The sequence below is a fragment of the Telmatherina bonti genome, assembly GCF_933228915.1.
Source record: "Telmatherina bonti genome assembly, chromosome: 13".
Classification (NCBI taxonomy): domain Eukaryota; kingdom Metazoa; phylum Chordata; class Actinopteri; order Atheriniformes; family Telmatherinidae; genus Telmatherina; species Telmatherina bonti.
Genome location: NC_136611.1, coordinates 31,736,429 through 31,749,721, shown reverse-complemented (window position 1 = coordinate 31,749,721; position 13,293 = coordinate 31,736,429). Strand labels below are relative to the sequence as shown.

Genomic DNA, 13,293 nt, shown 5'->3' with positions numbered 1-13,293 from the left:
CAGTCTGACCATTACCACATCTTAAACCTCATATCGTCTCCAGTCCATTGATGTTTGCTCTTTATGAAACGATGAGAATCACAACAATCTTACATCATATTAAGTGGAAAAAAGCCTTGTATTTGGAAACAAAGGAAATAAGAACAACTGGGGACCAAAGTGTAAAATCAGGGCGTTTATATGAATGTGATCTGAAGCTTCTGCTTGTTTAAAGCAAAGAAACAATACTGCATATCACTAAGGTCACCAGAAGGACCCCAGAATCCAGAAAGGTTTTTCTTCTGCTGGCTGTTCTGCTAAATGCAGCAGACATGCTGTACGAGTGCTGCACTTGAAGGAAACGCCTTCTCCACTCAGACGCTCGGTCTGAGGGACGACTACAGGAGGCTGATTTTACAGCTCATCCCCACGCTGCCTCCCGGCCGCCACCACATACACAGCTATTCCAGAAGAGGGCTGTAATAGTGACCATTAACCGGGTGCTGACCTCATGGACAACTTTCATAGTCCGTGCACATCCATCCAGTTGGCTTATTTGAGTGGATGGGACATGATGACAATGTGACCCCCAATTGGCCTGAGAAAGCCTGTAAGGCTGTGGAGGAATAACAAAGCACCACCAGGCAGATCTACAGCACATGGTGGTCAAACACAGTGTTCATATTCTCATGTTTTGTGATACACGATGAGATAAAATGAGTCTGGTGTCATAATGAGTGATAAATATGGGAACTATTCCCACGCAAATGGATGGTGAAGGTCCTCTATGGCCACTTCTTTATTTTGTCTTTTTAAAACCAGATTTAACTTTTAAACTGATAATTATTTGTTTCTATGCAATGAATAATATGTTTGTATTTTACATCTCTGACTCCACAGCAGAAAATGGCTGATAATGTATGACAATCTGGGATTTTATCTAACAGCAATAAATTATCATTATTATTATAAAAAAGAGACTTTCTTTAACAAGTACTTTAAGATGGTATTGTCAAATAAATCCTGTATCTTTTAGAATTGTATTACCTTTACTTTGTTGTTTTGTCTTTAAGTTCTACTTTACTTAACCCTTAAAACTCAGAGGCATTATTTTTCCTGTCTTTGCTATACTGAAAAAGTGCATGTAGGACATCGATAATTTTAAATGCCAAGACCTTTTAAGAGTCAACTTCCTGACTTATTTATGTCAGAACAGCCTTAGTTGTCACATTTGGGGATAAAGTTGTGTAAAATGAATGTATCAACGGATATAGCACCATAAATACCAACTAAAACACACACACAGTTCAACAGTGGCAAGATTTTTCATCTGCATATCATTCTCTTAAGTCCTGGCTTTAAAACACACAGAAATATTATAAATGTTAAATACATATTGCGTATTACACGTGTTTCATTTGCTTTTAACAGCTATTTATGCTATTATTTACCTGCTAGCCTTGCAAAATCAGATCAGCTTGTTTCCAGTGCCACTGTATATCCAAAACTGTTCTTAATTTTATTTTAGGCATAGAAGACCATAATTTTAGCTCTTCTCCTGACCAGACATAAACAGTGGCGCTCCAGAGTATCGGCACTCTCCCGTTGAAGAAAAGGTAAAACTGACAATAAATTAAAACGTTTCTTGAGGTCATGCTGAAGCAGTTTGTAATGTTAAAAGTGTGACATGTACTTGCACTGCAAATTAATATAACTTTTTGCTTTATTAATATTTCTGTTTATATTATTAGTCTCTGCTTCAGTGAAAATATTAAATCATCATAGCTTACACGCAAATAAATATATGAGTGCAGAAACAGAAAGTTTTTATAGTGCACACATAAACAAAGTGCACCTCTTGCAGCACAGCCCCTCCACAATACAAAACGCATGTTAATCTCTGGAGACAGGTGACTGTGGAGGTGCTTGAACTGATTGTATGCTTGCAGCTCGCTGTGAAGCAGTTTCATCCAGTCCATCCAGGTGAAATCATGTGTTTTTAGCAGAAACAATCATTTTTATAATTATTCTTTGTATGTGGCGCAAAAGTAAAACTCTTGTCATCCCAAAAACACATCACAGGCTTCAGTTAATTTCATTTTGACCTGGTCTCTCCTTGTGCTCATGTGCAGGCTGGATGGAGTGAACATGATCTCGGCTCAACTGTGAGGCTGTGAACAGACTGGATGAGCTGCATGCAGGCAGCTCTACCTTGTAGTTTGAAAATTAACGTTTTGAGCAGTTTTTTTCATGCTGTGTTGCATTTTTTTCCCCTCACCCTGATGTTTTAGGATAACTTACTTGTTTTACAGGTTAAAAATTGCAGTGATTCTTCCAGAAATGCATTAATAGACCTAATTCACACGAGACCTCAGAGTTGATGAGCCTTACGAACAGGTTTATAGCTAAGGGAGTTCTAGAAGCAGCATGTATCAGCACAGCATGACCTCGCTATATGATCCTTTGTCCTGTTGGTGAAATTTAGAGTGAGAAATATTTCTTAATGCAGACAGCACATGTCTACAGATGTATCCTCCATGTATTGACACCTGTGGTCGCTAACTGGTGGAATGCAGGCAAACATTGGCTCACTGGCAATATTATCTGCCCAGTCACATTATATTAAAATAAACTGATGCAGGAGTAATTTGTCAATGTGTAAATACGGTGCTGTTTACAGAAGGATGATTTGGAGAGTTTTTTTATCAATACGTAAACATGGTGCTGCTTGCACTCTGTGTTAAAAGAGCAGCGTGGCCCCTTTAAGAATGGTCGAGCTAGAGAGATTAGAGAGAGACGCACAGCACGTCAGCTGCGTCACGACCAGAGGAAGTTAACTTTGAGAAACTACCTGAATGTTTTGTTACATGCTTTAGCAATAAACATCACAGTTTATTCTTTCAGTTCCAGCAGTCTTGTGTCTGCTTCACCGCTGCTGGGTGTTTACCACGAAGCTTGCTCCAGCTTCTTTTCCTCTCAGCCCCCCAAGCTGGTTAGGAGGGAGAGAGTTTAACAGCTGTCTCTGTCTGAGTTTTCAGATGGAGGAGGAACAAACCACAGGAGCACGGTGACTAAACTCTCAAAGAAATGTTGCATTTCAGGACCAAAAATACCAAACAGAAAGATGAGACAAATAACTAGTTTTGTTGGAGCTAAATGCTCATGTAGGTGTTTAGTTCACCTGATAACGCAGCTACTCCTTACACTCAGCCAGGTGTAAAGTTCAATTCTGACACTTTCTCGTCCATTGCTGGACAAATAATTGCACTGGAGCCCACTAAATGTTAAAGATACAGGTGTAATGACTGCTGGTCTAGTGACAGTGAAACTGCTGCTTCTGTTAGAAATCACAGTGCTTGTATCAAACAGTATATGAAGCAGCACAATGACAACTCTGAGGTTTTATCTAACCGAGGACAGTTTCTGGATGTTGTCGAGGTGTGGAAACGTAGCATCTCTGGGAATAGAATGGGTCCAAATAGACACACTGATAATAATGGCTTGGTGTAAAACTCTAGCATCTAAATGAGCTTTGGCTACGTAGACAGCAATTTCTGGATTGTATTCACATAAGACTTTGTTCATGTTTTAACCTGCATTTGTGGATTTCAGTAAGAACTGTGTTCACATGTAGTGATTTTCTTTAGAGAACCTGGTCTGGTTTTAATGCTGCAGTAGGACCCCAAGATCACCAACATACTGTTTAAACTTTCACCTTGTCCCATGCACACAGATTCCGTCTGACTTTCAGAATCTTTGTAAGCATGATACCCTGGAGATGACTTGATTTTCAAAGTCTTTGCGATTTTACATTGAGAAACATTTTTTCTGAAATTTTTTTGCTGATTTTTAGATGCAATTTGTCTCAGACTGGTGAACCTCTGCTCATCTTTTCATCTGAGAGACTCTTCCTCTCTGAAATGCTAGCTTTATCCATGATCATGCTACTGACCTCTTAATTACCTCATTGGCTGGCAAAGACATATTTTGACGTCTGTATATGGAAAGCCGATTTGGCCGTCAAAACGCTTCCAAAATGCGCCTCCCAAGATGTTGCTGCATCTGACTGCACACCACTAAGATGCCCGAACGTAAACACCCCGCCAACTTGGCCCATTACATTTTACTGTGCTGAAAGATGAGCTAAAAATGCTCCAAAACGCATGGTGCTCTCTGCTACAGCAATGCCTTGCAGCCACTTAGTTAATCCAACTAGCTGTCCAACGTTCCCACAGCGTTTTCATTTTGTTTTATTTGTAACAATTCTTTTCCTGTCCTTTGATGCCTTGTTTTAACTTTTTATAGATGTATTCTTGCCATATAATTTAAGGTGAACAACTATTTACCCTGAAAAATTAAATGTCTCAAACCGTGGGTTTATGACGTTCATTCATCCATTTTCTTTACCATGTGGTCCAGTTAACGGTTGCAGGGAAGCTGGAGCCTATCCCACCAATCATCATGCGAGAAGCAGGAACACCATAGACAGGTCCCCAGTCCATCACGGGGGGTTATGGTATATTTTGGCAAATAAATAAATTCTGTCTTTATTGGCATTTTAAACAGAATCACATTTTTTCTGCCATTTTGGTTGTAGAATAAAAAAAAAAAAAGGATTAATTTGCGATAATTCAACTGACAGCAGTAGTTTTTATTCTCTTTGTTCTCCCATGAAATACAACAAAGGCAGAGTGTGCTTTCATGATTCACAGCCAGCAGACAGGACTACAACAAAGCCAGTGAAAATAAAGCCGGTGGAGGATGCGTCTTTGTGAAGGCTGCACCTAATACGCGACTCAGGCTCCTGTAATGAGAAGTTACTGCATCCTGTCATTATGGAAACAGAGTGAACAGTGTGGGATGTTGCTTTTGATTACCAGCACAAAGTAAGACTGACACAGTGTTTCTTTCCAGCGAACAAACTCAGTGTGTGCACTCGCTCACCTGTGTTTGGTACCACCAGCCGCCCTCCAGGGTGTCCAAACACACCGCCGGTTCTTAGCTGCTCTTTGCTGGCGCTGAGGGGTCCGTTGAGCGTTAGCAGGCCCTTCTTGCGCCTGTCCATAGTGCTGCTGCAGTAGTCGCGGCTCAGGTCTCGCGGGAAGGTCTCGGCGGGAGCTTTGGCGTGGAACTCGGCACGCTCGGCCACACCCAGCGAAACCATGAAGGAGCTCTGAACTTTGACCTTGATGTCAGGCAGGGGGTCAAAGAGCTCTTTGTCTGCGCTGTCATGGAAGCAGAGGGGAGTGCTGTACGTCCGGCCCACTGTTAAGTCAGGTTGCATGGAGGAGTTGAGAAGCAGCGGGTTGCCTGAAGAGACGGAGAGATAACACGGCAATGCAGTCACCTAAAAGCCCCGCTTGAGGAGGGGTTTAAAAAGCAGGGGGACTCGTTTAATTAATGCCTCAAAGCTCAGTCACTGTGGTTCCTTAGCAGCACTCATGTGAGATAATGAAATTCACTGGTGTCCCAGATACAGCAAACAAGATCACACATGTACTGTTTTTTTGATTTTTTGATTAAGCAAAGCAAAAGCAATCATTTCATTATGTTTAAAGCTGGAAAACATGCAAAGAATTTGTGCATTTTCCTGACAGGAACATGATAAAAGCAGGAGGAAAGTGTGCCACTCTGGATTAAACATTATCAGGAGCTTTCTGTCTGCAGCACAGTAGAAGTGATTATATTCAACGGGACTGTGTGGTTTAAGATTCAGCAAATGCCTTTACGCTATCGGGTAAGTAGGTTTACCATCCACATCTGGGGGCTCTGCAGCTGCAACACAATTAAAACAGCATGCACAGGCAGGTGACTGGTGCGTCAGAGGTAATGCGGAGCACAGCCTGGACAGAAGGTTCAGGACTGGAAGCCACGGTCAGGGCGTTAGATTTAATTACCAAGCACACACACAGCTTGATCTCCATAATTCATCTGCTGGAGTCAGCTCCTGTGGACGGCCAGTTGTCCTCCTGAAGGAGAAGCAGGAGGGCCAGGTGAGGTCTGCTCTGTAAATGAGGGGAGTCCTTCAGCTCCCAGTGTGTGTGGGATGAGATGTGTGTGAGTGGAGGAAGGGAGGGTGGGTCTTCATCTGTGGCCATTAAATGTGACGGTGGTGCCAAACAGAGCGAGCAGCTCACCACATCGATCTGGCAGCTTTGCCAAGATAACGGCGAAGTCACAAAGTCCTTGCTGCCCAGCTGCTTCCTGGCAAGGGGTGCAACGCGGGGGGCTAATGTTGTTTTATTTTTAGTGAAATCATTAATTACAGACTGCTGGATCTGTGATGAGCTTTTTGAAGTGTGCTGGTTTCCCTTTTTGTTCTAAAATTCAACTTTTTTTTCCCTAATTTCCCTCCCAACAGAGCACTTCTAGTAAAACCTGGACTGTTTATTTATATTTCATTAACTGTTCTGCTGCTAGCATGATGTCCTCTACAGAGATGCAAGTAACAGTCCCATTTTCATGTTTCCAAAAAATCAATAAGCTTTAGGAAGAGAAAAAAGAAATCACAACATTTAAATTACTTGGGCAAATATGGACGTAGATGTGATGCTACATGTACATTTAGCCCAACTGCTGGACAGCCACCACAGAACCTATAGTGGAAAAATAAGCCTCCCTTATTTGAATACATTAGGCTGACTAGAGACCACCCCTTCAAAATAAAGCTGAGATAGGCTAACGTTCTTTGTTTGGCCATCTCTAGTATTTATATGTATATATATATTATTTCGGAAAACTGTAGGTTTTTGTAGGTAAAACTCCAAAATATTTATAATTACTTCTGTAGACTAGAGTCTGCCACTCTGGTTCCAGCTTAGTTGGTGTGAATGTGGGCTGGTTCACCAAACAGCACTGAGGTTCTGAGACTCAGAACTGGATTATTTGGGTTTTAGTTTCTTCAGAAAGATTTCTAGGAATAAAACTTATCTAAAGACGTTGCATCCTATTTTAACGCTGCTTCCGATCAGCTTTTGGGGGTTAAACAAGATTAAATAACTGTTAATTAAATATCTGAAAGGTACTTCTGCCTGTTTTTACTTGTCAAAACTTTGATTAGGACATGATAAATCAATTCCGCATTGGTACCCATCCTTGGCATATATTCTTTATTAAATCTAATTTTACCATTTCGTAATGTTAACAATTCCAGTTGCTCTTTCAAAGTTTGATTAACAGATTCAGTCCGGATCATAGACTGTAGATAAAAAGATGGACGGAGCCTCCGTGACGTCACCCATAGGTTTCAAATGAGCTGTATTGAAGCCCAGTGGGTGGTTCCTACCATCGCCATCTTGGCAGGGAAATGCGTGTCACCTTGCCCGGAAAATACAAATATGGGCAAAGAGGTAGAGCTGAGAGAGGAGCTGAGAGCGTCATAGTGGATGATTGATATCGAGCGAACTCCGAGCTTTCTGTAGCTAAGAGCTAACCAGCTAATGGAAGTAAGCAAGCTAAAGCTAAGTTACGTTATTAACTGGCTAAAAACCACAGTTGTTCTACGTTCTTCTGACTTGAAGCGGGAGATTGGTACCTGTCAATCAAAAGGACACGCCCATAAATATGCCAAACTTCGAGATTAAATTACTTTTAACCGGGTGAGTTAGAAAAAACTTCACTCCCCCCACAGCTGTCATGAAGGTAAACCTGACCTATTAAACCAAACTTGGATTTTTGAACCAGGCTGTAAACATGTTTATTTCTGCTGTGAAGTTGGTCTTTTTAACATGGGAGTCTATGGGGATTTGCTCTGTTTTGAACCCCAAGTGGATGAAGGGGGAACTGCAGCTTCATGCACTTGAACATAGGCTTCACTCTTAACCGCCGGAGGTTGTCGCTTGGTCTGGATCAATGCTACTGTGTTGTTGATCACTGAATTGATGTATCATTTGATTGATGTATTGAGACAACCCTAATAACAGGTACATGGTTGGTTTTATCCTCAATTTATCCTCGTTTTATGGGACCTACAGTCATATTTGTAAAAAAAAAAAAAAAAAAAAAAGCACAACACTATCTTAAGCTGACAGTGAAGAAATTCAGTTGAATATAGTTTACAAACATCATTGCAGGAATCTAGATGGCGGCACATACTATGCTGCGATTTCCCATGACTGAACTTGCATTTATCAATGATGCAAAGACTCAGCACCAATCATGGGGGAGGTAATTGCTTTAAAGGTGACGTTCCAATGCAAGGATTGGATGCAATGCAAGGACGCTTGTCCTTGCATTGCATCCAATGCGGCTCAGCGGAGGCTTCGGCTCTTGGTCAGAGCGACAGGTCAGTGGACATTAGCCCTCAACAGCTGACTCTCGATCACCACTAAATTTTCACCCCTGCAGTCAAGTGGAGAATGATCTGATTATCGCCTGAGTGTGCATCTTTAAGAATGGCCCTGCGAAAATGGAATGCAGCAGCGAGATGAGAGAAGTTAATGAAATGTACTTCAGGTTGAATACCTTGAGGGATGGGTTTGGAATTGGGCCTCTGATTAAAAATCACTCAGAAGGAGGAGAAATGTGGAGAGACAGGGTCAAGTCCAACACTGAGTCTGCACTCTGCCTTTCACACTCTCCAGCTGATCCATCAGAGTGCATCTGCTAGCTTCTTTACAATACTTTTACTTTTCTTCAGGTGCTTATTAGCTACAAGAGAGAAACAAAGATGCAATTAAAGCCACTTCTGAAGAGCTTTTTATTCACCCTACCCTTGAGAACTTGATGAAAAGAGTGGAGCAATGCTACCTTTACTGTTCTAACACATATGGGATAAATTAAAAAGGCCTCATTAGCTTTGTCAAAAGCAAACTGGGTCTGCTGTATGATATGAGAACAGAGGAGGAAGGAGGTGCTCTACATTCACAGGAGCCTCGACCTGGCTGCTACAGCGGAAAATGGAAAGGAGTGATTGTGGCCAGTGGAGGGCACAGCAGGCAGCTGTGTGGAGAGCTGGCCTATTTAAATAGGATTGATGACCTGCTGTGCGTAGCCCTCACCCACCTCCTCAACCATGCTCCTCACATATTTCCAATCTCCTGACAATGGCTGGGGGAGCTTGACCGAGTCCCCAGGCCTTAGGGTGGCTGGGGGCCACAGTGTGGGCTCTGGGCAGCGGCTCCTGGCGGGATCGATCGCCTGTCTTCACTGTGGCTATCACTTGCAGTAACCCAGAAGTGTCAGAGGGAGTAATATGAATGCCTGTAGTGAGGCTGACCGGGACAGCCGCAGTCATATAAGCAACAGAAGTTATTGCTGTGCACAACAAAAATTGAATTGATGCTCACTGTTCCATACCCCTCACATTTATCCATCAGTGGCTTGGACCAGTGTAATCTGATGGAGGAGATTGGTTTCCTGACAGTCAAATGTGTGGTCCGGAGGGAGATTGGGTGGGAGGGTGGGGGTGTCAGTGTCTATTAGAGATTGATTATCTCATGCTACAAAATAACAGAGGAGCAGGTCTGTCAAAATAGAAGGACAGGTCCTTTCACTGATTATGGAGGTATAAATCCTGCTCAGATAGGGAGGCTGCCGGCTTTTCTTTTGATGCAAACAGATCCCATCAATCACAGAGCGGCTCCTGTCAGAAGGGTCTTTCATGACGCTGCCTTCTGGCCTTGTGGTTGCTGGATTGTGTCAACATGCAGCTGATGGGGCTCTCTCTTACCTTGTCTGGTAGTTTTGAAGTTGAAAGACTGGAAACCCCCAGTCAGAGCCGAGGAGTCGATGACATCCACGCCATACTCGCTGTGGTTCTTCCGGTACAGCATCACGGCCACCACCAGGATTGCCACAGCGATGATGCCAGCTCCGAGGCCGGAGTACAGAGCCACATCATTAGAGCTTTCCATACCTGAAAGACAGAACACAGAAACAACAGCTAAATTCTCAGAAATGAGCAGCAGTAATACAATGAACAGTCCAATGACCGCTATACATTCAATTCAACATGGCTGCTATTTGATTTAATTCACTTGACTTCTGCTACTAATGAGTTTGGAAGGCAACCTGTTTTCTGCATATGGTGGGAAATGTATTATATATGGAAATATACGTGGCTTCAGAGGAAGTTATGACATAAAAGAAAAAAAAACTGCATGTTGATAAACAGTGAAAAAGCCTTGAGGCAATAAAAGTTATGTGACCTCTACAATTCACTTCTTCACTCTGCATAAAGCTCCAGGCTACATCAACTACTAGAAGAACAACACACCTGCGCTGAAGTGTAGGCGGTTGAGCTGCATCATGTGGGGTAATCTTGCCACTATTCAAGAAACATACACTGTTCTGCTACACTGACTTTGGTTACTTACAGTAGTGTAGAAAAGCATGAGCCACCCCTTATTTTCTTTATATTTTGCTCTCTAGCAGACTGACTCTCTTGCAATTTTTAAAGTCTTGAGCAGAGGTTTTCTAAAGGACTTACAACGTTGTCATTTTCAGTCCAGTTCTTGCACCTGACTATTTACAAAGGAAATGGATTGTCTTTAACTCATTCAACACTAAAAATGGCTCCTAACTCAAGTGATGAACCAAGTTCAGACTGCATTTGCAGACACTTTGTGACAAACCGTTGGAAAAAATGGAATTTTCATCCATTTCTTTTTTATGTTAGTTTTATATAAATACATGTTTTCTATTCCCAAAGTTCTATCAGCAAAAACAAAGAATATCTCAGCATGGTGTGATAATTGTGCTTAAATAAATTTGAAGAAACTGGACAAGAAAAAGATTTATTTCCCCAAAACACCATCTCAGATAGACCAGATATGAAAGTGAAGTCCTTGATAAAAAAAGAAAAAACTCAAGCCAAATCCTTTGATGTGTATGTGTACCACCAGTTGATCCATCTACTGGTACAGGTTTTTTTCCCCCACTTATCTACAGTCTTTATTTTACAATTATCTAAATGCTTTTAAGAAGCATATATGTCTGCCGTATTTCCATCTGTTCTATGTAAATTATTATCGTGCAATTTGTTTCCAAGAAGGAGCAGAAGACATGGATTAGATTGTAAACAAAAGAGTTTTGAACATTTTTTTTTCTTTTTTTTTTTACCAGATTCATGCAGTAGGTCTCAGATTTGATAGACATGGCATTAAAAGGCTAAGGAGGGGAAACATGGAAAAAAGGCTTATGTATACCAAAGGACAGAAGAACTGAATGAAAACCAGTGTCAACAGGTTTTTTAGTTACAGGCCAACATACAGTTGCAGGGCAACACACAAACCTTCTGTTTTTGCTTTATAACTGTATTTCCATAGATGTTTGCCTACATTTCAGTAATACATTATAATCATTCCCTGTTTTCCTGGCAATTTATAGAGAAATTTGGGTGGAAGCAAAAATGTTTGTGCCGTACTTCAAACAGTATTTTTACTTGATAATGAATTAACAACAAATACTAGTCAGAAAACATGTTGTGAGTATCTGTACAGGCTGGTCTAAAGATTATGTAAAAAAAATGCTAAAGCCTGAAGGTGTTCATTAGAAATAAAAAGGAGAAAAAAGGCCAAGTGAAAAAAGTCTTCATAAATAAACAGTGCTGTGCTTGGAAATGATCACGACAAACAGACACGAGAAGGAATACCTAGGAGTTCAAGCCAACATGAAAGTATGAATCCTTCTGTCACTGAAATAAATCAATGCTCTAGAGAGATTCATAGCATGTAAATATAAATGTTCTTCTGACATAGCTCAGCTAACAGGATGGTATCTTTTGCACTGATGATGGATCCTTCTCCATAAAACAGACAAAATGTTTTTCTAAGCATCACACATATAAAGTCGCTGACTTTGTTGTGTTTATAAAGGTCAACAGAGAGTGAAGAGTAGATGAAATAAAGCAGTGAAAACATGTTTGCTATTGTGTAGACATTCAAGGGCAATCACAAGAATTACCCTGGCTCCAAGACAAAACTAAATAAGAAGAATGGAAAGTGGTAGGATGGAGCAGCCCATGTGTTTTATCTCGTTATTCTGCATGCACAAGATTCTGCAGGATCAAATGACCAGGTCCAGCTGTTAGCCTGAGAGGCTAACATGGAGGTTGATTCGTCTAGCTGCCTTTAGACCCACCAGCATATATAAGATAGGAATTTTATCTCACAGGAAAGGAGTCCATGCAAGCTATCAAAAGTAGCGTCAAAGGCAAACTGGCTAACAATGTTCCTACCAGGATGACTTGCAGCATACCAGCTTAATGCAGTCAATGCTGTAACTTAAAGCCTGTAAACACACTCATAGGCACAGCTTTTACATTAAAGTGGCAAGCTAATGAAAGCAGCCAGACGATGGTCGCGCCTGACAATCACTTAACCGAGCCAACTCCAAGCGAGTGATTGAAAGCTGCCACAGAAATGGTAGGACAGCGCTGTAAATTGGACAAATTAGCTCGTTTTCAATGATTACAACCCATTAATCCTCCACCACACAGCACATGTTCACTTGTCACAACCAATATATCTCCTGGCTCAAAGTAGAAACACAGCTGTGAAGTCACGCTTGTCATAAAAGTCAGGCGCTGAGTAATAGCATGAATGCATAATGAGCATTTGCTGGGTTAACACAGGAGTTGCTCTGATCAAGGTGAACTAAACGCTGCTAATAAATACAATGTATACTGAAAGAGTGCAAAAAAGGGAACAAAAAAAATCACCTGTTTTTTTTTTCTACCTTTAAACTTAATCCTTAACAAGCAAGAATTCAGGGTATAATACACATAAGTGAGAGGTTGGGGGGCAGCGGGAGTAGAGGATGAAAGGAATCCACAGAGGAAGACTCACTTTGAGGTTTTACATCATGTAGCAGCTTTCGATCTGCAAAGACAGAGAGATAGAATGAGACAAAGAGGAGAGGAAGAGGTGATTAAAGTTCGAGCCTCTGTGAAGCGGCTAACAAGTGAAGTCACAAGTTCAGCACCTTGATTAAAAAAAAAGCTGTTCTGCTGACTGTGCTGGCAGAGAATACACAGTAACTAAGAATGGATCCAAATCCATCATTACTGTCCTCATACCACTATGTGAAGGGTGATGAGTCAGAATACTTAAAGGTATCTTTGAGTGGACCTGCAGACATGGACTAAATAGTTGGTACCCTTTGATCAAAGAAGAACTCCCAATGGTCACAGAAATAACCTGAATCTGTCAACAGTAATAATAAATAAAAATTCTAGGAAATTTAACCAATGAAAGTCAGATATTACTTTTCAATATGAAAAATCATACATAAAAAAAGATTAAGTCATGAAACCGGCCTGGACGAAAGATGGTACCTTTAACGTAATATTCTGTTGCACAACGTTTTAAGGCA

The 13,293-nt window shown here is 41.2% G+C and overlaps 1 protein-coding gene across 1 annotated transcript in view; it reads right to left on the bottom strand.

Annotated features, from left to right (window-relative positions):
• The window catches only part of unc5db (unc-5 netrin receptor Db), a gene marked incomplete at both ends in the record, with an annotated part of 282,435 nt that overhangs the window by 69,526 nt on the left and 199,616 nt on the right, over positions 1-13,293 (bottom strand). Inside the window, 3 exons of the mRNA XM_079251728.1 lie at positions 4,924-5,289; positions 9,650-9,835; positions 12,768-12,800. Coding sequence (XP_079107854.1) covers positions 4,924-5,289; positions 9,650-9,835; positions 12,768-12,800 — 585 coding nt within the window. The remainder of the gene's footprint in view (positions 1-4,923; positions 5,290-9,649; positions 9,836-12,767; positions 12,801-13,293) is intronic.